This window comes from Vitis vinifera, chromosome 5, assembly GCF_030704535.1.
Source record: "Vitis vinifera cultivar Pinot Noir 40024 chromosome 5, ASM3070453v1".
Classification (NCBI taxonomy): domain Eukaryota; kingdom Viridiplantae; phylum Streptophyta; class Magnoliopsida; order Vitales; family Vitaceae; genus Vitis; species Vitis vinifera.
The window spans coordinates 9291084-9313668 of NC_081809.1; the positions used below are offsets into that span (position 1 = coordinate 9291084).

The 22585-nt window shown below is 36.1% G+C and overlaps 2 protein-coding genes across 3 annotated transcripts; one reads left to right on the plus strand and one right to left on the minus strand.

Moving 5' to 3' along the window:
• Positions 1–635: 635 nt before the first annotated feature.
• LOC100249441 (uncharacterized) lies at positions 636–15197 on the plus strand. Its single transcript, XM_002281922.4, has 25 exons — positions 636–894; positions 1018–1227; positions 7709–7926; positions 7998–8103; positions 8210–8311; positions 8389–8448; positions 8585–8663; positions 9383–9530; positions 9913–10036; positions 10337–10517; positions 10918–10946; positions 11171–11319; positions 11722–11824; positions 12005–12100; positions 12178–12233; positions 12331–12454; positions 12679–12741; positions 12851–12910; positions 13006–13167; positions 13551–13624; positions 13711–13804; positions 14091–14227; positions 14314–14394; positions 14712–14817; positions 14947–15197. The coding sequence occupies exons 2-25, from the start codon at positions 1054–1056 to the stop codon at positions 15016–15018; spliced, it is 2598 nt and encodes an 865-aa protein (XP_002281958.1). The 5' UTR covers positions 636–894; positions 1018–1053; the 3' UTR covers positions 15019–15197.
• A 948-nt stretch (positions 15198–16145) lies between these two features.
• LOC100257917 (heterogeneous nuclear ribonucleoprotein 1) lies at positions 16146–20083 on the minus strand. Of its 2 annotated transcripts, XR_009465671.1 has the most exons (3): positions 19670–20075; positions 17105–18417; positions 16146–16527 (listed from the first exon to the last, which is right to left on the minus strand). XR_009465671.1 is itself a non-coding variant. In XM_002285383.4 (2 exons), the coding sequence occupies exons 1-2, from the start codon at positions 19889–19891 to the stop codon at positions 17245–17247; spliced, it is 1395 nt and encodes a 464-aa protein (XP_002285419.1). In that variant the 5' UTR covers positions 19892–20083; the 3' UTR covers positions 16857–17244. The 2 variants fall into 2 exon arrangements, 1 of the variants encoding a protein (XP_002285419.1); XM_002285383.4 differs by lacking the exon at positions 16146–16527 and having other exon boundaries at positions 16857–18417; positions 19670–20083.
• Positions 20084–22585: the final 2502 nt, after the last annotated feature.

The following is a 22585-nucleotide window of genomic DNA, read 5'->3' on the forward strand; positions in this document are numbered from 1 at the left end:
CACAACTAATTTAATTTTAAATTTATATGTATTTTTAAAATTTTATTTATATTTTTCCCCTTTTTTATTGTTTTTCACACTTCAAATATCATCCAATTTTTTCAACATATAATTTGAATTTAAGATAAATTAAATTTACCTTGTCCTTAATAATTTATAAACTATATCACCAAATTATTATTATTTTTAAATTACTTCTTTTTAAATTTAATCTTTATCTTTACGTCTTGGGTTTATCACTTTATATTACCAAAAAAATAAATTGTAATTTCTTTTTCCAAAATTTTGGTTATTTTTCCAGTTCATTAACTTATTCCCAAAAAGAAATAATTACATTAAACATGATTTTATAATTGCTCATTGTAATAGATGTTAACAATGTTGGCCGAAGAATTAGGTTTTTTTTTTTTTTTTTTTAATTTCTCTTACATGTCATGGGTCTTAATTCTATTAGCCTACAGAAGTTGGGCATGGTACTGGAAATTAGCTTACAATTTTCGGTACTAACCAAACAAAAAATGAATAGGAAGGGAAGAAAAAAAAAATTATGGATAGGTACTTTTTCCAGATTTGCTTTTCCATTTTCCAATATTTAAAATAATAATAATAATAATAATAATGGAACTGAGGTTAGATTCTACATATCCCGAGAGAAGTCTGACTCGAGGCTTATCACCACAGGTTCTGCCTTTGCACGGCAGGAAGGAGAAGAGCGAGAGACAGCAGAGACGAGCGTTACTCGTCTCTTCATCTTCGTCCCCAGCTCCCTGTCAAAAATCTCCGGCATTCCCTCGTTCAATCCCTGAACACTTGAGTTCTCGGTGTATGCCAGTCGCTTAGATTCTTACCAGGCCTCCCGATTCGTCACTATCCCTTCAAGATTCAGCCATTCAGGTAATTAACCGCTGCGCCAGATATGAAAAACAATCCACAGCCCTTACTGTTTTCTGCAACATATTTTACTTTCGGTATGCGTTTGGATTTGAGTTTTGACGAGCACTTGAGCGCTCGATGCAGAAAGAAGCTTAGAGCCCAAGTAGAAGAATTTCGAAAATGAGAGCGGCGGTGATCGGCGCCGGAGTAAGCGGACTGGTGTCGGCGTATGTACTTGCCAGAGCCGGCATGAAGGTGGTGTTGTACGAGAAGGAAGATTACTTGGGCGGCCATGCTAAGACTGTTACTGTCGACGGCGTCCCTCTGGACCTAGGCTTCATGGTCTTCAATCGGGTAAGTCACTTTCTTACACCACAAAAAATAATTAATTTTTTTATTTCGACCAAAATTTAAGATTTCCACATAGATATTTCCGAAAAAAATATGTTCAAAAACGATTTAGCAGTAAAGAACAGGCTGATTTTTTCATTTGGGATAAATGTCAATAATTTAACGAAATATGTGATCGGAAAAATAATTTGAAGAAAATATAAATTTTCTTGGTCATTAAACGTACATATATGACAACAAATTGAGAAATAATGGTTAATGGTTTAACATCATGCATGAGCCACAGCATACGACGTGGCAAATCCACCACCGACAGATGTTGGACCAATTAGACCTTAAAAAATAGGGTTATAGAGGTTAATAAATTTAATATTTTTTTGTACAGCTTATAATAAGGTCACGGGCATTTTAGGTTTTCGTAACGGAACCATAATGTCCGTAAATTTTGTACTGCTCGGCACATGTTTTGTATAACGAAGCAATTTTTATTTGGAAATTGTGATTATTTTAAGTTGTGCATGATTATCAATCCAATATAATTAAAATTAATTTTAAAAAATTATATTTAAATTATTTAATTTTTAAAAAAAATAAATAAATGAAATAAGTTCATAAAAATATATAAAAACAATTTATATTTTTTATTTTATTCTCTATTTTTTCCTCTTATTTTATCCTAAAGTTTTTTAGAACCAAATATCAGGAAATGAGTTCCATCATGGTGCTTTAATTTTTTTAAGGAAGAAAATATTGTCACAAAAATTTATTGCTTTCATTTTCTTGAGAAGAGAAATTACTTCGCAAGATTTAAAGGAAAAAGCATAAAATCAAAAATTAAGAAGACATCCTTAGATAAAGTGGCGGCTGGTTGGTCATTGATTGAACTTTAGGGATTAGATATTTTGTTGGATCTGATAGGGATGATGGCACGTGATGTACAAAATGGTAAAGAGCTAATCTTAACACATCCAAGACGTCCGGAGTCAATGAAATAGCAGCCACTGTGCTGGCCTTTTCTATCACTGAACCCACGTCATATGCCCCTCAGTATATGTTCATCAACAATCTAGCTTCTTTATTTTATTATTATTAATTATTAATTATTAATGAAGTATTATGAACTAATGAAATGTCAAAATACTCAAAAAAAACTCCACAAAAACCGAGAACTCTAAGAACTCTGATCAGTTTATTGTCCTCTGTATCCATCTATATACATATATATATATATATATATATATATCTTATACACGGAGTCTAAATTCCTAAATTGTATATGGTAACATTAACAAATACATGGTAAGTCAATCTGTCAATCTTTTCCTATATGTACAGTCAATTTGATTCCTAATTTGTATATGGTAACATTAACATTTCCTATATGTACAGCCAACTTCATTCCTAATTTATATATGATAACATTAACAAATACATGGTAAGTCAATCTGTCAATCTTTTCCTATATGTACAGTCAATTTGATTCCTAATTTGTATATGGTAACATTAACATTTCCTATATGTACAGCCAACTTCATTCCTAATTTATATATGGTAACATAAACATCCCCCCTCAAATTGATGCTGGTAAGTCAACCAGCAACAATTTGCCAACAAGAAATTGATGTCGCTGTCGAGTCCAAGCTTTGGTGAAGATATCAGCCACTTGGAGATCAGAAGATATGTGAGAAAGAGATATCACTCGACTTTTCAAGGTGTCTCGAATAGAATGACAATCAACCTCAATGTGCTTGGTACGTTCATGAAAAATGGGATTGGTGGCAATTTGAATAGCACTAGTGTTATCAGCATGAAAAGGTGTAGAAGTAGTCTGAGGGACCCAAACTCCTCAAGAATACCGCGTAGCCATACAATTTCAGAACAAGCAGTAGACATGGCATGATACTTGGCCTCAGTAAAGGATTTAGAAACACGATCTTGTTTTTTACATCTCCAGGAAATTAAAGCATCACCTAAAAACATCCATCAACTCGTAGTAGATCGACGTATATCTGGACACCCACCCTAATCAACATCACTATAGGCAACAAGTTGAAGAGAGAAGTCGATAGGAAAGAACAACCCACGAGTAGGTGAGCCTCGAAGATAGCAGATGATGTGTCAAACTGCAACAAGATGGAGATGCCGAGGAGAAGTCATAAACTAACTGACCTGATGAACAGCATAGGAGATATTAGGTCAAGTAGTGGTCAAGTAGATAAGACTCCCAACCAAACGCCGATAGAGAGTAAGATCATCCAGAAGGTCCCCTTCATCTTTCCTGTATTTGACATTTACCTCCATAGGAGTATCAACAAAAGAAGTGTCCTCTAAACCAACCAAAGTGATAAGATCTTGAATATACTTATACTGGTTCACGAAAATACCACTAGCCCGATGATGAACTTCCAATCCTAAGAAGTATGTGAGTTGTCCAAGATCTTTCATATGGAAAGTTGTATGTAACAACTACTAAAGCTTAGTAATCAAACTACAGTCAGTGCCAATAATGATAATATCATCCACATAAACCAAGAGAAGGACTATACCCGACGCAGATGTGTGGAAGAAGAGGGAATAATCATATTGACTTTGGGTAAAGCTGAAGGAAAGAATTGTACTGCAAAACTTCTCAAACCAAGCCCGGGGCGCCTGCTTGAGCCCATACAAAGAACGTTTTAGCTTACAAACATCATGAGGAGAAATTAGTCATACCAGAGGAAAGCTTCATGTAAATCTCTTCTTGGAGATCACCATGAAGAAAAGCATTCTTCACATCCATCTTATGTAGTTGCCATGACTGTGAAGCGGCAATAGCTAAGATGGTTCAAACCGTGGTCATTTTGGTAATAGGAGCAAATGTCTCCTCATAATCAACCCCATATTCCTGCTTGTTACCCAAAGTTACGAGGCGAGCTTTGTACCGATCCAAAGAGCCATCAGAACGAAGTTTTACAAAGAAAACCCATTTACTCCCAATAGGTTTGACTATAGGAGGACAAGGAACAATATCCCAAGTATGATTCTCCTCAAGTGCTTGAAGTTCTGCTTGCATTGCATTTTGCCAACACTCATGTTCCATGGCCTGTTTGTAGTAAGAGGGAATAGAAATAGTGGATAAAGTAGCAACAAAAGAGACAGGAGAGAAGAATCCATACCAATCAAGGGGTTGAGAAAGACGAGTAGACCGACAAAGAGTGGTGGAAGCAGGAGCAGGATCAAGCGTTGGGTCAAGATTGAAAGAGGGCACAGAGGAAGTGGAATTGGACTCATGTCGACTACGTCTTTCATACACAAAACCAGGTTTGAACCCTTCCATAATTGTTGGGGATTTAGAAAAACTAGGCAAAAGAGATACAGATGCAGATGGCAATTCAACATGAGATGGAAAGAAATATTGATTTTCAAAGAAAATTACATTCCAGGAAACTCATATACGATGAGCATGGGGATCGTAACAAACATAACCCTTGTGAGGGATATCATAACCAAGAAAAGCACACTTAACAAACTGAGCAGTAAGTTTATGTCGTTCATGAGTAGGTAGATGCACAAAACAAACACAACCAAATGGACGAAGATCAGAATATAAAGGAGAATGACCAAACAACTTAGAGAAAGGAGAAACATGATTTAACATAGGAGAGGGTAAGCGATTGATTAAATGAACTACAGTAGAAAGTGCTTCACACCAAAAACGAGGAGGAACCGATGAGTCAAGTAAAAGAGTTCTTACCACATCAAGAAGGTGGCGATTTTTCCTCTCAGCGTTTTGTTGTGGTGTCGAAGGGCAAGAACATTGAGAGATGATCCCTTTGCTTTGAAGAAAGTCCTGAAACTCATTAGACATGTATTCTCCGCCAGAATCAGAGCGTAAGACCTTGATGTTGGCAGAGAATTGAGTCTCAATAAGTGCAAGAAATCTCTTAAAGACTGAAAAAACTTCAGTCTTTGCCCTGAGGAAGTAAACCCAAGTAAAGCGACTAAAGTCATCAATGAAAGTAACAAAGTACTTGTAATGTGCATGAGAAACAATAGGTGCAATCCCCCAAACATCACTATGTATAATATCAAAACATTGTGAGGCACAAGATGAGGAATGAGAAAAAGGTAGAACTTTCCTTTTGCCAAGTTTGCATGATGTACAATCGAAAGAAAGATCAAGAGAAGAACATGCTTTAATTCCCAATAATCCATAATTAAACAAAGTACGAAGTACATCAGAGTTTGGGTGGCCAAGACGTCTATGCTACATCTTATGTCCAGAACCAACAACATTACATGCAAAGGAAAGTAAAGGAAAACTAGGAATAATAGTGGAAGGAGAAACATGAAGAGGAAAGAGTCGTCCCACTTTAGGCCCCTTCGCGATCATCTTCCCGGACACTTGATCCTGCACAACACAACCAGAACGGGAGAAATTGACATTATAATTATTATCAACCAATTGACCAATAGAAAGAAGATTTGTGGAGAGGTCAGGAGACACAAAAACATCAGTTAAGGAAGAGGAAAGATCACCAACAACACTAATAAGCAGAGAACTACCATCAGTAATGTTAATTTTCAGATTTCCATCATAATTTCTGACATTGGAAAGAGAAAGAACAATATTCGTCATATGGTTAGAAGCTCTAGAGTCAAAATACCATGGCTTAGAAGAAATCGTATGATTACCTGAGAGCCCAAAAACGGAAAAAACATAAATGATCATTTGTTGTACCATTTCAGGAGTGAGTGTGTTCGGGTTTGCTAAGGCTATAGGAGTAGGAATAGGAACAACCAAAGAGGCAACAGGGAATGCAATAGAACTAGAGGCACCAGTGGAGGCATGATAAGTAGTACCCTGCTTCCTTTTAGGCAGAATGGGACAAGCAGAGATGATATGACCTTGTTTCTTCCAATAGTTACAGAACTTCTTGGGACAATCCCAAGTAATGTGACCAAAATCTTTACAACTAAAGCACTGGACAGCCCGCATATATTGACCCTTATTCCTCCCATGTGCTGCATAAGCTATAGAAACAGGTGCACTAACATTAACCGATGTTCCATGGTAGCTTGAGTTACGATACGCTGCTCTTCAAGCAAAAGTTCACTCAAGCAGGCATCCAGAGATGGTACAGGATGACGATTCATCAGATTAGACCGTGCAATTTCAAAGTCGGGTCGTAGCTTCATCAAGAATTGATCTCGCTTGCTGGTTGCATGCACTGCTTGGACAGTAGAGAGAGCTGCAACGAGAACATTAGCATAAACAATGTCGGAATAATCAGTCCAAAGAGTTTGAAAACCATAAAAATATTCCTCAATTGAGAGACTTCCTTGTATGAAATTAGTCATCTCATACTCCAATTGAAAACGCCTAGTAGAGTTGTCTTGATTGTAAACTGTGTGGAGATAATTCCACATAGCAGCAGCAATTTTATAAGGCCTTGGATTGAGAATAAGGTGAGGTTCAACCGAGCTAAGGATCCAGGTCATAACCCGAGCATCCTTAATTTCCCACTTAGACAAAGCCTCGGCATCACGAGGTGTAGGATTACTCCCATCAATATGACCCCATAATTCTTTTCCTTTGACAAATAATTTAAATTGAAACTCCCAAACACAATAATTTTTGCCAGTAAATCTAATAGGAAACGATTCCAACTTATCTGATGACATGATGCAACCGAGAAACAAAGGAAATAGCCCACCAGAAAATTGGAATAGAAACGACCAAGAACCAGGTTGCGATGAACCCGATCAACACTATTTTCGACGCCAAGTGTTTGATTGGTAGAAGATCACGAACTCCACTTAGAAGGTGCCGAAACCTTGCTCTGATACCATGTCAAAATACTCAAAAAAACTCTAGAGAAACCGAGAACTTTGAGAACTCTGATCAATTTATTGTCCTCTGCATCCATCTATATATATCCTATACACGGAGTCTAAATTCCTAAATTGTATATGGTAACATTAACAAATACATGGTAAGCCAATTTGTCAATCTTTTCTTATATGTACAACCAATTTGATTCCTAATTTGTATATGGTAACATTAACATTTCCTATATGTATAGCCAATTTCATTCCCAATTTGTATATGGTAACATTAACTGGAATACGTGGCAACTTTGCCCACTCCATTACCATCATTTGTTCTCTTACACTCAATGGCAAGGTAGTAGTAGACCCTATCATAATTAAATGTTGACATGTGGAATTACTAAAATGAACTTCATTAACTAAAAAACCGATTATTGATTTCTAATTTAATTGTCTTCCCAAGTCTCATGAAGAACTTCATAAATCGAATGGCTTTCTTTGCAAATCATCTGATTATTTTAAACTAAAAGTCTGATCAAATAATTCAGAAATCTGATTCAGTTTCAGCAAAGTTGATACTCTCAATGATGAACCTTCGTTCTTTGAACATTGCGCTATCCTTTTAACACGTTGGGTTGTTGACAATGGAAAAATACTGGGTTATGGATAGCAGGTAACATATCCAAATATGATGGAGTTCTTTGAGACTCTTGGGGTAGATATGGAGCTATCAGACATGTCCTTTGCAGTGAGCTTAGATGAAGGGCGAGGCTGCGAGTGGGGCAGCCGAAATGGTTTATCAAGTTTGTTTGCACAGAAGAAGAACATACTGAATCCATATTTTTGGCAAATGATTGGAGATGTGATCAAGTTTAAGGATGATGTTCTCAAGTGAGTGATTCTCCCTCCACCTCACAAATGTGGGTGGATTGATGTAACATTTGATTTTGGTATTTTGCAAGGTACCTTGAAGAGCTTGAGAACAACCCAGACATGGATCGGAACCAGACCTTGGGCGACTTCATAAAGTGTCGTGGTTACTCAGAGTTATTCCAGAAGGCTTATCTTGTGAGATCGCTGAAGCATTGTATTATGTCACATCCTTGAGTTTTTAAGTTAATAGTAGTCATTACCTCTTAACCAGGAGAATGATCATAATAATGGATTGCAATAGGTCCCGATATGTGCTTCAATCTGGTCCTGCCCGGCAGAAGGAGTAATGACTTTCTCGGCCTTTTCAGTTCTTTCGTTTTGCCGCAACCACCATCTCCTGCAGGTTCATTTCATTGCCTTCATACTATTTGCGTCAAACTTAAAGGCAACTTTTTAGTTATGTGTTGATTTTCTGTGCAGCTCTTTGGGCGCCCACAGTGGCTCACTGTCAAATGGCGCTCTCATTATTATGTTAATAAGGTGATGAATTATTGTCTTTGACATGCCAAAAATTGGTTTACTTTACCCCAAATATGAGTTGCTTTTCACAACATTTATGTTAAGGCCTAATGGCTGTTGAGACTTGAAATTAAGAGATGATTACATTGGGATACAGGTCAGAGAAGAGCTAGAAAGTAAAGGTTGTCAAATAAGAACTGGTTGTGAGGTTGTCTCTGTTTCAACTACAGATGATGGTATGTGTTAACACTTGGTCTTTAATTGTTTCAGTTCCTCTATTTTTTTCTACCAATTGAAAATACAATGCACTAGCCAGACTTTATTACATTTTAATTATGATGGACAGCTGGGATGTCTTATCCCTATATTTTAAAGGGTTAAAGACAGTCTTTTGAGATATTTTACCTAAATAATGTGAGACAGAAGGCTCAAAACAAAAACAAAAGATAAGTAAGATGATGATTACATATGAATTGAACCAGTACAATAACTAAAAACTTCCTTATTCTTTTCAAATCTCTTTTTCTCCTTCCATTTGAAGGGTTAATTTGAAATCAAATAAGTCTTTATTTTGTAAAAGATTTAATTCCTAGAAACTCTTGGCTCAAGCCTTAAGCCTCAATAGCCTTTTGAAACACTGCTACATCCTACCGACTATCCGGTTGTTGTTCGGTCCCAAGTGAACTAGATTATGTGAGGAACAACGGAATCCAACTTAATGCAAGCACTTTACACTTGCTAAAGGTTACAGACAAGGAAACTAAAAGAGAAAATCAAGAAACAAGTTTGTAGCCTTTAGTGTACTGTAAACGTCCAACATTGGCCATACTACAATTTATTGTGTTGTCTTCTCATAATTCACTTGTATTATTTTTCTCTCAAGTTTCAGATTGTTTGCATTTTTTAACGTCAAAGCTATGAATTTTGCTAATGGTAGATGTAAGAGTTTTTGCAGGTTGCACTGTATTTTGTGGAGATGGGTCACAAGAAATGCACGATGGGTGCATAATGGCTGTCCATGCCCCTGATGCCTTGAACATATTAGGAAACAAGGCAACATTTGATGAAATGAGAGTACTCGGTGCCTTCCAATATGTCTCTAGGTAAGGTCTTTCTTTAACATTCATTGTTGATTATGCTTCCTATTTCCTTATGTAAATTCCATTATAGGAGGAATACATAGAAATAACTAGTAAAATGAACTTCGTCTACTTACCGATAAAATGAAGGAATGCTTATTTGTTTTTGAATCTTAATATTGTATGCATGAATTAAAGGTTGATAACTGCTACCTTTCAGCCCTTACAATTCTTGTTGTGTACTTTAGATTCGATAGGTGTTTACTCTATGATACTTTACTAGTTTGAATGTTTTATGGGCTTCTTTTAGTTTTTAAGAAATGATCTAAAGGAGATGACATAAATATATTCTCCTTTTTAAAAAAAAATTAAATGTTGAATCATTCTTTTAACTTTCTATTGGCAGTGATATTTTCCTTCATTGTGACAAAAATTTCATGCCCCAAAACCCAGCAGCATGGAGTGCTTGGAATTTTCTTGGAACTATAGACAACAAAGTGTGCTTGACGTACTGGCTCAATGTCCTTCAGGTTCGTCCCATATTTCACTTTTGTGTGAACTGATTTTGTACTTCTTTCAACATTTTTTTTAGAAGATATGGACCCTGATTCTATGAGGACTTGTTATTGAGTATGCATGATAGCCATTAAAATGTTGATAGAAGTTATGAAAAAGTAATCACCAAGAAGTTGGATAATTTTTACATAGGATCCAAGACTGTGTTCTAACATACTAATAGCTTCCAGTGCCATTAAATTAACTGTCTGCATGAAAGAGTTGCCATTCTACAGTTAACAGGTCTGATTACTCTGAAATATTTGAAAATGCAGAACATTGATCAGACAAGTCGACCTTTTCTTGTGACCCTTAATCCCCCTCATACACCAGATCATACCTTGCTGAAGTGGTCAACAAGCCATCCATTCCCATCAGTTGCTGCATCAAAAGCTTCACTTGAGCTTGATCATATTCAGGGGAAGAGGGGAATATGGTTTTGTGGAGCATACCAGGGTGCGCTTTTTTCCTTTGGAAAAGTACTCATGCATATGGCATCTTTATATCTAAAGAAACAAATTGATTTGCTTCCCATCAGTATCTCTCTCTTTCATTGTGGAGCATGTTTATATAGGAATTTGGTTACTGTGCTGGTATAGAATTGAAGGTAAAAATAACAAAATTTAGTAGACTACAAGCTGCATAATGTAAATTTAAGATTTAGTTCAAAATAATGCACAGGAATCAGTTCATTTGTTGTTAATGTCCAGGAAAATGTCTGCTTATGATTTTTAACAATACATCTTTTAAACATTTTTCCCACAGAGGATACCATCTTTAATTCTTAGTTCTTGAAATCTGGAGTAGTGTCTTATTTATATTCTCACTTGGGTATGTTCTCTTACATTTCTTTCAGGTTATGGCTTCCATGAGGATGGATTAAAGGTAGCTATTAGTTCTTACTGATATGAATATATATATACACACATATATAATGGTTCTAAGATCCTGTGGAATTATTCACAAAAGTTGTATAAGGGATATTACCTCTGAAGAAAGATGGTTAGCCTATCATTTGTTTTTTGAGGCCTTTATGTTACTCTAGTTTTTAAAATAAGCTTGATGAGTTGGTGGAATATCAATCACAAGTTAAGCATACTTGTTCACAGGCTGGGATGGTTGCTGCACACGGTATGCTTGGAAAAGGTTGTGCTGTCCTAAACAACCCAAAACATATGGTACCTTCTTTACTAGAAACAGGAGCGCGCCTTTTTGTCACTAGGTTTCTTGGACATTATATCTCTACTGGTTGTTTAATGTGAGTTCACATACATATATGTGTTTTCTTCATATGGTTTTCCAAATTGTCATTTATAGTGCCCTCTTTCTTGTTCAAATAATACTTCAATTTTCTGTTTGCTGCTTAAATTTTACTTTAGATATCTGAGTTGCTTATTGCTATTCACATTTCCATAGAACTAGAAGTTTCATCACAGGATTGGCTAGCCTTGTTATTTGTCTTCATTCCACCTGACTGAACCATATTAGTGTGATCTTCTATTTAAAATAATTCCTTATCTCTGCTTGTTCCCAGTTCATTTTGTGCTCCCTAGCCTTGAGATATCGAGCTGATAAATAATATTTAATTGAATTCTGTTCTGTTATTTGTTTAAATTCGAACTTTCAATGGTGATAATTCATGTTCTTTGTTGAACCACAGTTTATTGGAGGAAGGAGGCACGATTTACACCTTTGAAGGATCAAGGAAGAAATGCCTTTTGAAAGTTTCTCTGAAGATTCACAATCCTCAGTTTTACTGGAAGGCATGTACCCTTATTTTATATTTGACATTTTCTCTGAAATGTGGATCACATGCAACACAGTGATGAGGCTGAAGGATAAGCCAAGAAAGGGCCTTTTGTCTTTTTTTTTTCTTGGTTGAATCATATTGTTCTATAGACAAAATTATCACCACAATTGAACAGCACTTGCATTCTTTACAGATTGCTACACAGGCTGATTTAGGCCTTGCAGATGCATATATCAATGGAGATTTTTCTCTTGTTGATAAAGACGAAGGGCTTCAAAATCTTTTCATGGTAACACAATTGACATGATTTCATTTATAAGCAATTTCACTTCCAGAGATTGAGCCTGCCTGAATTCTATTCTGCAGATTTTTATTGCCAACAGAGATTTGGATTCTTCTCTATCAAGGTTAAACAACAAAAGGTACTTTATTATTGGTAGATTAGCTAGAATGCGATATTGTTATTGGTACTCTCTTAAATGTTTTTCACATTTATCATCCACTCCCTGTTTGCTTTAGGGGGTGGTGGACACCATTGTTTTTCACAGCTGGAATAGCATCTGCAAGGTACTTCTTCCAGCATGTTTCAAGGCAAAATACTCTTACACAAGCTCGGAGGAACATCTCCCGCCATTATGATCTTGTAAGAGAAATCAACCTCCCAAGTCCTAATTTTTATTCACTGCTATGCATCTAGAAAGAAATTACTCAAAAGAGGTTTGCAAACATCTGCCCATATAATATTTCATGTTAACAAAGTTTAAAGAATGCATGTGGCTTTCATAGTTTTTTAACTATGAGATGAATCTTTTAACTATGGATACATGAAGTGTAAGCTTACAAGTTGTCTTTTTTTTTTGTTTGTAGAGTAATGAACTATTTTCTCTGTTCTTGGATGAGACAATGACTTACTCTTGCGCAGTATTCAAGGTTCGGATTCTTTTTATTTGAACTTAATTATTCATGAAATCGGATTTCTTCATGTGAGACTGTAGTCTGACTAATAAATTATTCATGTCCATGCTAAATCAATTGATAGACGGAAGGTGAAGACTTGAAAGTAGCACAGCTGAGAAAAATCTCTCTTCTCATTGAAAAAGTGAGTCTTTTCTGCAACAACTGCTTGAATTTTGAATTGATTTTCTTGCCATGCAAAATTAATTTTCTATGTGTTTTCCCATCTAACCAACCTAGGTACGAATTGATAAGAAGCATGAAGTTTTAGAGATTGGTTGTGGTTGGGGAAGTTTAGCTATTGAAGTTGTGAAACGAACTGGATGCAAATACACTGGCATCACTCTATCTGAGGAGCAGCTGAAATTTGCAGAAATGAAAGTGAAGGAAGCTGGCCTTCAGGTAAAAGTGATGAACATTATAGAACTAGAGTTGAATTTGATACATTGAGATTCCTTTCGGATTGCTTCCTCTGTTGCATCAAATGCCTGCAAAGGCCTAAAAGCACATCAATTGATCACTTTATAACCAATATTCAGCATTTGATGTAGTGGTAAACAAGATGGAAATTAAATATGAAATACGAAATCTGATTGAATGTCACCCTTTAAGTGAATTTTAAACATCAAATAACTTCAGTTTATTCTTAGAACCTAGTGCATATTCATTTTATTTCCTTTGCGCATGTCTCTAGTTGTTCCTGCTTGTTTCTTTTCACTCCACTTTACAGCATGTGTAGTTGTATCTTCAGAGCATACTTGTAATAATTCTAGCTGTTCTTCTAGGACAACATAAGATTCCTCCTTTGCGACTATCGCCAATTGTCCGATTCCTATAAATATGACAGAATTATATCTTGGTGAGTTCCTTCACTGCAATTTGTATAAGGATCAGATGATAGTATTCAAGGCAATTACAATGATTTAACTAATGAATGTTTTACAGTGAGATGCTAGAAGCTGTGGGGCATGAGTATATGGAGGAGTTTTTTGGTTGTTGTGAGTCAGTATTGGCAGAAGATGGACTTCTTGTCCTGCAGGTATTGATAGCTTGATTCCAACATAGAAGGTTATCAATGTTTTGGGGTGAACCAACTTTTAGTAATTTTTCTCATGAACCCAATTTTGGAAATGGAAGTGAAATACATTCTCTAGTTGATTTTCTTAGCTGGGAATGGCAAAAGGGATTATTCTGCAAATATCACATTCTAATTGAATGGTTCTGGGATTTGATTATACTGTTGATCAAAATAAAAATGTCATTCTTATGAAGTTCAATATTTTTTTCCAACAACCGAGGGTGTTTGATTTTTCATTTTTCCTTAGTTCATATCGATCCCGGATGAAAGGTACGATGAATACAGAAGAAGCTCAGATTTTATAAAGGAATACATTTTCCCTGGTGGATGCTTGCCTTCATTAAGTAGAGTAACAACAGCCATGGCTGCTTCATCAAGACTCTGGTAAAAGCTAATACAATGCTTTGGAATTAATCATCTTTCTTCCACTTTTCTAGAAAAATTAATCTAAGTGAGTTATGTAAATGCAGCATGGAGCACCTGGAAAACATAGGAATACATTATTACCAGACATTGAGACATTGGAGGAAAAATTTCCTAGAGAATCAGAGGTAAGAAACCCCAACTCTGCCTTGCAAAGAAGTATTATGTGCAGCAATTAGTGAATCAAGAAGTATCCCTCTTCCAGAAACAGGTTTTCTGGATACATGTTACCAGTACGAAATATTTGATTAAAAGGATATTAGCACATGCCCTTGGAAGAAGCAAATCAAAACTTACCATTGGACATTATTTTCAAGTTATTTCATATTTATAGCTTGTTGGGTATTATGGATGAAAATGGTTGTCACAAACATTTTTGTTTTTAAAAAATAGAAATTTTGGCGCAGTTAAAACTGATTTTGGGGGCATTTTTGGTGTGGTGCAGCAAAATTATCGAGCTTGGATTCAATGAGAAGTTCATAAGGACATGGGAGTATTATTTTGATTATTGTGCAGCTGGTTTTAAAACTCACACTCTGGGAAATTATCAGGTACCACTCTACACAATCACAATTTCCACACAGCTCATTTAACTTTGGGTTTGGATCTGCAGAAATTTATAATACATGAACAGTTCTCCCAAAAAAATTCACGCTCATAGGCTTTTTCTGTAACTGCAGATTGTATTCTCACGCCCTGGCAATGCTGCTGCATTTAGCAATCCATACGAAAGTGTGGTGTCAACTTATTGACGCTACTCAATCATCCACTAAACCAGGTTGCATTGTCGCTCTTCATTTCAATTTTTATTTTTATTTTTATTTTTTATCTTGTATGAGATTGTTATTGGTGTTGGCTTGTAACACAGTGCAAGAAAATCTCAGGCCCTCATTTCAAATTTTCAATTCATCTGCTCAGTTACTTTTGACAACTTTGAACCCATTTGTTTGTCTGTGATACAAAGAGAAGCTCTAGAAGAAGGTTAACAGTGGGCCAAGCCCCACTCATGAAGGTGCCTTTGGAAATGTTAAACATCCATTCAAGCAAAGATTTCAAGGATAGAAAAGAAATCATAGACCATGTTGACATGAATTTTTTTAAAGCAACTAAATTTTGTCTCAGTTGAAAAAGCAGACTGGCTGAAAATCTTCAACTCACATGCCCACTAATCTATAGCCTGCTTCTACAGAGCCAAGTACAAAATATGCTTTCCATTATTGTTATAAATGCTCTAATCCTTAACCTAACAAGATTGGTCTTTTCTTTCTGTGATACCTCTGGCAATAGTATCATACCTACAAAATCTTTAACAACTAATCATTAATTTTCAATGGCCTAGATCAATGATGAAATGCCCCTAGTTTAAAGAATATTGAGAGGGGGAAAACAGTGTAGGGTTTATAAGTCTAAAACCCGGCCAACAAAAATTGTCTGAATAATGAAAATGTGGATAGGTACGCTCCACAATAGGAATCTACTACTTTCACCAGACAAATACCCAAAACAAGAACACCACTGAACTGTGGTGGCTCAACATTCACTGGATGTCTTAGGTACAAGATATACAGAGGTAAAGGCTTATAGTGACATGCAAGTTTGTTTGGGTATGTTATGCAATGATGCTTTCACTTGCTGCTGAGGGAAAACATCATCCTCCCCCTCATAGTGCAGCATTAGAGAGTTCAACAATCATAATCCCTACTTATGATTGCAAGAATACTGTGCAAGAAAGAAAACAAAAAAATGGAGAAGTTTGCCAAGCTATTTATCCAAATTTGGAACATTACAGTGGTTCATATTATTGGAAAATGCATAACAAGAATGAAGGACATGAGCATAAATTTGGACTAATTTTCTAACAGCAACTTGCCACAAAATATATAGAAAATCATTTTATATGCAAAATGAGTTTAAAAGTAGTCACAATTTGTCTTATACTTCAAACACCATGGGTTAAAAGAATCTGGAACAAATGCCCACTCTACTTTTTCCAAATAACCAAAAGGCAACCCAATTGATTAGGTAATACTGATACTATAAACTGAAAAACATGGCCAACTGCTCATGTCAACATACCGCAGGCTGTTCACCTCAGAAAAATCCATCAACCCACCAAAACGAGAATGAAGATTAGGATATTTTGTGATGACTTGAAAAGGCAAGAATCCACGAAATTGACAGTGTTGTCATGGCCTGGCTTGGAATCACCTGTCAGCCATGAGTGGACACTTGACCCCACTTTCAGAACTCCAGCATTTCTCCTGTACAAAAGGGCAAATACAGGGGGAAAATGATTATGCCATTGTCAAATTGTCAACTACCACTAGATTATTGCTAGTTGCTAGTTGCTAGTTTCTAGTTGCTACTTGCTACCCATTATTTAGTGATCAATCCAAGTGGCCCACAAGCTCCAATCCTATTAGTAAGAAGCTTCACTATGTCTCAGTATTCCTACTTTCATACCAAACAGACAGGCTAAGAGAATACTCTTATCAAGCATAATCATCTACTGATAAATCTTCCTAAAGCATCTAATCCCTAGTTAAAATGCCAATGGAAAAATGCTTATTTCAACAGCATTAACAACATATTTAACCGCAATCAAACTCATAAAAATAAGATTTATTATAAGCTAGCATAGCTTAAACACTACGAGATAAAAGGAAAACCTCCAGAACAGCTAGTAGAGAGTAGAGACAACTATAGGCACGCCAAACATTAAAACTACACTCAAAAGAAAATACGAAATAAGAGGCATCTAGTACTCCTTGAAACTAGTACTCATTATAGACTAGCAAAATATATTATGGAAACTACTGGGATTTCAAGCAATCCAACCAGTCCCAAAGCATGCTTGACATCCTGCTAGGACCACCCCCTCTGCCGCTTGAAATAAGAAACCATTATAACCCACATGAGAAGGAAGGGGAATGGATTTGCAAAGATGATGAACCGGTTGGAAACTGATGTTAACAAAACTACTGCTGCTGGGCTTGTCGGGACTGAGCACTATATCCACCACCATAGCCAACTTGCCCACCATGAGGACCATTTGTCTGAGCTCCATAATTTCCAGAAGCCTGTGATGGATCAGATTTCCATGCTGCATTTCCATATCCTGAATTCCCATTAGCATCACCATAGCCACCTCCCATGTAGCCACCACCACTCCCCTGTAGCTCTCCCCCACCAGCATTGCTATTTGGACCACTACCAGTACGCCCTCCAACAGCACCATAACCAGTTGGATTTGCGTAAGATCCCTCACTTCCACCATACCCTCCATATCCATAACTTTGATTTCCATACCCAGCAGCTCCGCTAGGAGATTGACCTGAAGATGCTGAACCAGTACCACCACTTCCAGCACCACCACCAGCGCTTGAACCCCAAGAAGCAGCATTTCCATAGCCCACACCACCATATCCTGAGGGTGCTTGAGAGTTCCATGAACTTCTAGGGGCACCAGGTGGTCCACCTGCATAACCAGCATTTGGGACATTTGGGTTTCCATAGGGTGCACCAGCAGGGCCTCCATATCCAGGATTGGCACCACCGTAACCACCATAACCACCATATCCCATACCATTATTGGCAGGACCATACCCATAGCCAGGTGCACTGTACCCAGAAGAACCATAAGGTGGAAAACCACCTCCTGTATTCTGAGGTTGCATGTATCTATTGGAATCCATTCGACCATCATATGTAGTTGGGTTACCCCCAGAAGCACCATAGCCCTGATAACCTCCTGCAACCGCACCTGCACCACCACCCATAGAACGGCTTCCCCCACCTGGGTTGGCATCTTTAGGAAGGGCCCGCTTAACTTCCACTTGCTTACCATTCAAATCATGAAAAGTTTTGTATAAAACCCTATCAACTGCATCTTCAGTGTCAAAGGAAACAAATCCAAACCCACGAGGCCGCTGGGTACTCTGGTCATACATTACTACTACATCAGTCACATGACCAAAAGCTTCAAAATACTGACGAAATCCTTCTTCACTCAGGGTGGGAGGCAACCCTCCAACAAATATTTTCTTGGTCTTTACATTTCCACCACCTCCAGAGTTCCTTGCAGAATTAAAATTTCCAGCTCTAGAGGAGGTTTGCTGCTCCTCTCTTGATAAGGCCCTCTTAGCTTCAACCTGAATAGCAAAGCAGGTGGTTAAACCGCAGATGGAAATAAACATGGTTCAGTGCATAAACACATTCAACAATATCCAGAGGAATGGAATTAGCACCATTATATTAAGTATTATGATTCTCATATTTATATGTAAGTTAGAAGAAAAAGCATCAGAAACTTTATAAACTTGAACCAGATGTCCCATGAGAGTGAATCACTTCTTTTATTCACTACAGCACTTTAAGGGCACAAATCCACCCTTCAGAATATGGCAATCAGAATAGAGGATATACCAGAATCATCACCAAAAATGGTAACAAATGTATGCAAACTAATCACTTCAAAACTCTGATTTCCCATATATAACAAAGCAAACTCATTCCAAATCATGCAACAAAGCAAAAGCCAGTTATAAGATTGCTATAAATCCAATATAAAAATCATTTCAATGTGATAGAATGTCAAATAATCCTATAATGAACTTATATGGGATTGTTTGAATTTGTTTCTGTTACACAATTTCAAGAAGAGAACTGCAGCTGGGGTTTGAAGACACAGGTTTCCCACTTTTTTCTATATCAACAGAATAATCAACAGAATCACAATCATCAAGTACAAAAATCCCCTCCCCTCCCACCCCACTCCCCACCCCACTCCAAAACCCCTCTTTTCTATGCTAAAGAAAAAGGTTCTTTGACAACCTAAGCTGCACTGACCAACAAAGTATTTAAACAAACAAAGTGAGGCACAAAAACATTCAATGAACACAACTAGTTCCGACTAGAGGCTTCACTCATTGAGCCACTAACTAGCATTGCATAATCTTATAAAAATAATTTCTTTTAGTCACACAGATAATATCCCAGCACAACACAAAGACACCTTCAAAATTTGTTTATTTTTATTTTCTGAAAGGGAGGTAACCAAAAAATTAAGAAATTAAAAAAGAAATTGAAAAGAAAAGCCCACAATCCGAGTGTCGTGAAAATACATGATACAAAATCAACCAATAAACTGAACCAGTAACACGCAATAAAATTAAAATCAGTTTGTACAACAGAAAAACCTCATCAACAACGCAACAAAAGAAAAACCATGAATAATATCCACCAAATTGATATAATAAGTTCCAATAACAAAATCCAAAAACTCAATAGAATTATTACAGATAAATAAACAAAGTGAAACATTAATAAGCAATAGAAATAAAATGGAAACAACAAAACCCAGAAAGCAAAATAGCGAGAAAAGGGCAAAGAGGGATGATTCACCGTTCTACCATCGATGATGTGTTTTTCCTGAAGAACCCTATCGAGAATCGAAGGATCTGCAAAGACCACAAAGCCAAACCCTCTGGGCCTCCCAGTGGCCTTGTCCCTCATCACCACCGCCTGAGAAACCTCACCGTAGCTCCCAAAATACTCCTTCAGCTTATCTTCCGAGGTTTCCCATGAAATCCCACCGATGAATAACTTGCCTTGATCTGAATCCATAGCTTCCTCTCTCTCTAAAACTTAACGTTATCTCTCTGAAAAAATAAAATGGGAGATTTGGATTTGGGAGGGATGGGTGTAAGGGTTTGTGGATTTGGAGAAAAGGAGGGATTTATCTGCCGAGTGAGAGAGAAAATATGGAGTGTTTAGAATGAGGGAAAGTGGGTGGTATTCCAATTGAACGGCTCTGATTTCATGGATTGGATGGCTGTGATATGTTCGGATGTATGGCGACATGTACTGTTCTGATCTGATGTGGACCTTCATTTGTCAAAACTTGGCCTCCATCTTACGCTAGAGTGGTTGCCACGTCAGTGCAAGGGAAACGTGGCCTTCCTTTCAAAATCTTAGGACCAAACATCCAAAGATGAAACAAAAAATTATTTAGCACTAATGTCTGAAAATGGAAGCAATTTTCTACTGCTTTCCTTCACTATCCCGGGAATTGAGTTCTTTCAATAGATTTGAATTTTGGTTTTAAAATCACTAAAAATTTATTTTTTAGACATATCTTAGTTACTTTGATCATTGAAATTATTAATTCCTAACTCTCTCTCTTTTTTATTTTGGGATTTAAAGTTTCTATTAGTGAAAAATAATTCTTCTCCGTCTTTTTTATCTTATGATATTAAATAATTTTAGTGATAATTTTATCATTTTTATAGTTCGATCATCACTTTAATAGTTTTTACTATTTACTTTCCTTAACACTTTTTCTCTATTCCTCGTAAGGAATATAAAATTGTGTCGGCTAAGTTGGGGTATTCAATGGTTCTTTTATTATGTTTGATGTTTCTTTTATGATCAAGTTAACATAAAGAAAAAAAAAAAAGAGAAAAAAGACAACCTAAAGGGAGAAGTGAAAATAGTTGTCTTTCTTTCCATTTCTATCGAAATACCACTCCTACCTCATTTAGGATCTTCATACTCTACTTCCACTAATATGGTAAGCTTGTAACTTAGCTTTTGATCCTCTAGTTTAGGTTTAGGTCATGTGGCTAGTGCATCTAATTATATGGCGTTTTATGCTTGCCTTCGTTGACCTCTCTATTTAGGTTAGGCTTAAGGGTGACTAAGGTGATAGGTCTTATCGTTGCTCAACTTGATTCGTTAACCCATTATGAAGTTCATTAATAGAAAACCTATGATAATCACCTAAGATAAAGGGAGAGGGTGAATCAAGCATGGGTTAATTTTTGAAATTTTTACAAAATTACAAGATAATATGGAGGAATAATAACATAAACTTACAACCAATACAAGAGTAAGATAATAATAGAAAGACTCCAAAAGGGAGTACAAATAGAGATTATTATCAAGGTTCAACAAATCTTGGCTATGTCCACCCTCTTGAGCTTCTTTCAAGCTTTGAGAATTTCACTATTTTTTGTAGAGTCTTCCAACCAAGACTCAAATATATACCCTTGGGTTGCCAAGTGCTAAGGGACCTCTATAAGTTTTTGCACCTTTCACAAAGCTTTAACAAAGCTTTTACAAGGTTCTCTCAACTTTTAAAAAATATATAATTGAATAAGGATAAAATGGAACTCTCCTTTATAGTAGATATACAAGTGAAAATGACATGGACTTTTAGTGCAATCAAAGACTATGCAAGTTTGGGTTTGATGCACAATAAATGCTCAAAAATGGTTTAGACTCAAAGAAGTAATAATTTGTAAGCTATTAGTCCATCATAAATCGGTTTAATAATCATACTTATCATTTGGTAATAATAATAATAATAATAATAATAACAATAAAACTAGTTGTTAGGCACCTTTTCAACATAACCATTCCACCATCTTGTCAACCACTTACTAGCCATTAACATTTGCAAGTGACTAATGAGACTTAACTAGTGAATTGGTTGCACAATTAGTCAATTGATTAATTTATCAGTAGTCATTGCTAAGGTGAACCGATTGACCACTTTGGTCAATCGGTCAACTACTTTAGTTAACTACAAAAAAAAAATCAAAATATGATAATAATAATAATAATAAAACTAGTTGTTAGGCACCTTTTCAACATAACTATTTGAGACTTAACTAGTGAACTGGTTGCACAACTAGTCAATTGGTTAATTTGTCAGTAGTCATTGCTAAGGTGAACTGATTGACCACTTTGGTCAATCGGTCAACTACTTTAGTTAACTACAAAAAAAATAAAAAATATCAAAATATTGCTCAAGTGATTTTAATAGCTTAGATTGGCTCAATTTGAAAACTTAAAATTGAAAACTCTTTTTAATCATGAAAACAACTCAAAACATAGGTTTTTATTCATAAAAAAATCAATCTCATTTTTCATAAAAATCATCAATAATGCATTAAATGAGTTCCTCCTCTTTTTCTTCTTCTTCTACAAAACCTTCATCCTCCTCCTCTTTCTGGTTGCATAATTAGTCAATTGGTTAATTTTTCAGTAGTCATTGCTAAGCTAAGGTGAACCAATTGACTTTGGTCAATAGGTCAACTACTTTGGTTAACTACAACAAAAAAACATCAAAATATTGCTCAAGTGATTTTAATAGCTCAGGTTGGCTCAATTTGAAAACTTAAGATTGAAAAGTCTTTTTAATCATGAAAACAACTCAAAACATAGGTTTTTATTCATGAAAAAATCAATCTCATTTTTCATAAAAATCATCAATAATGCATTAAATGAGTTCCTCCTCTTTTTCTTCTTCTTCTA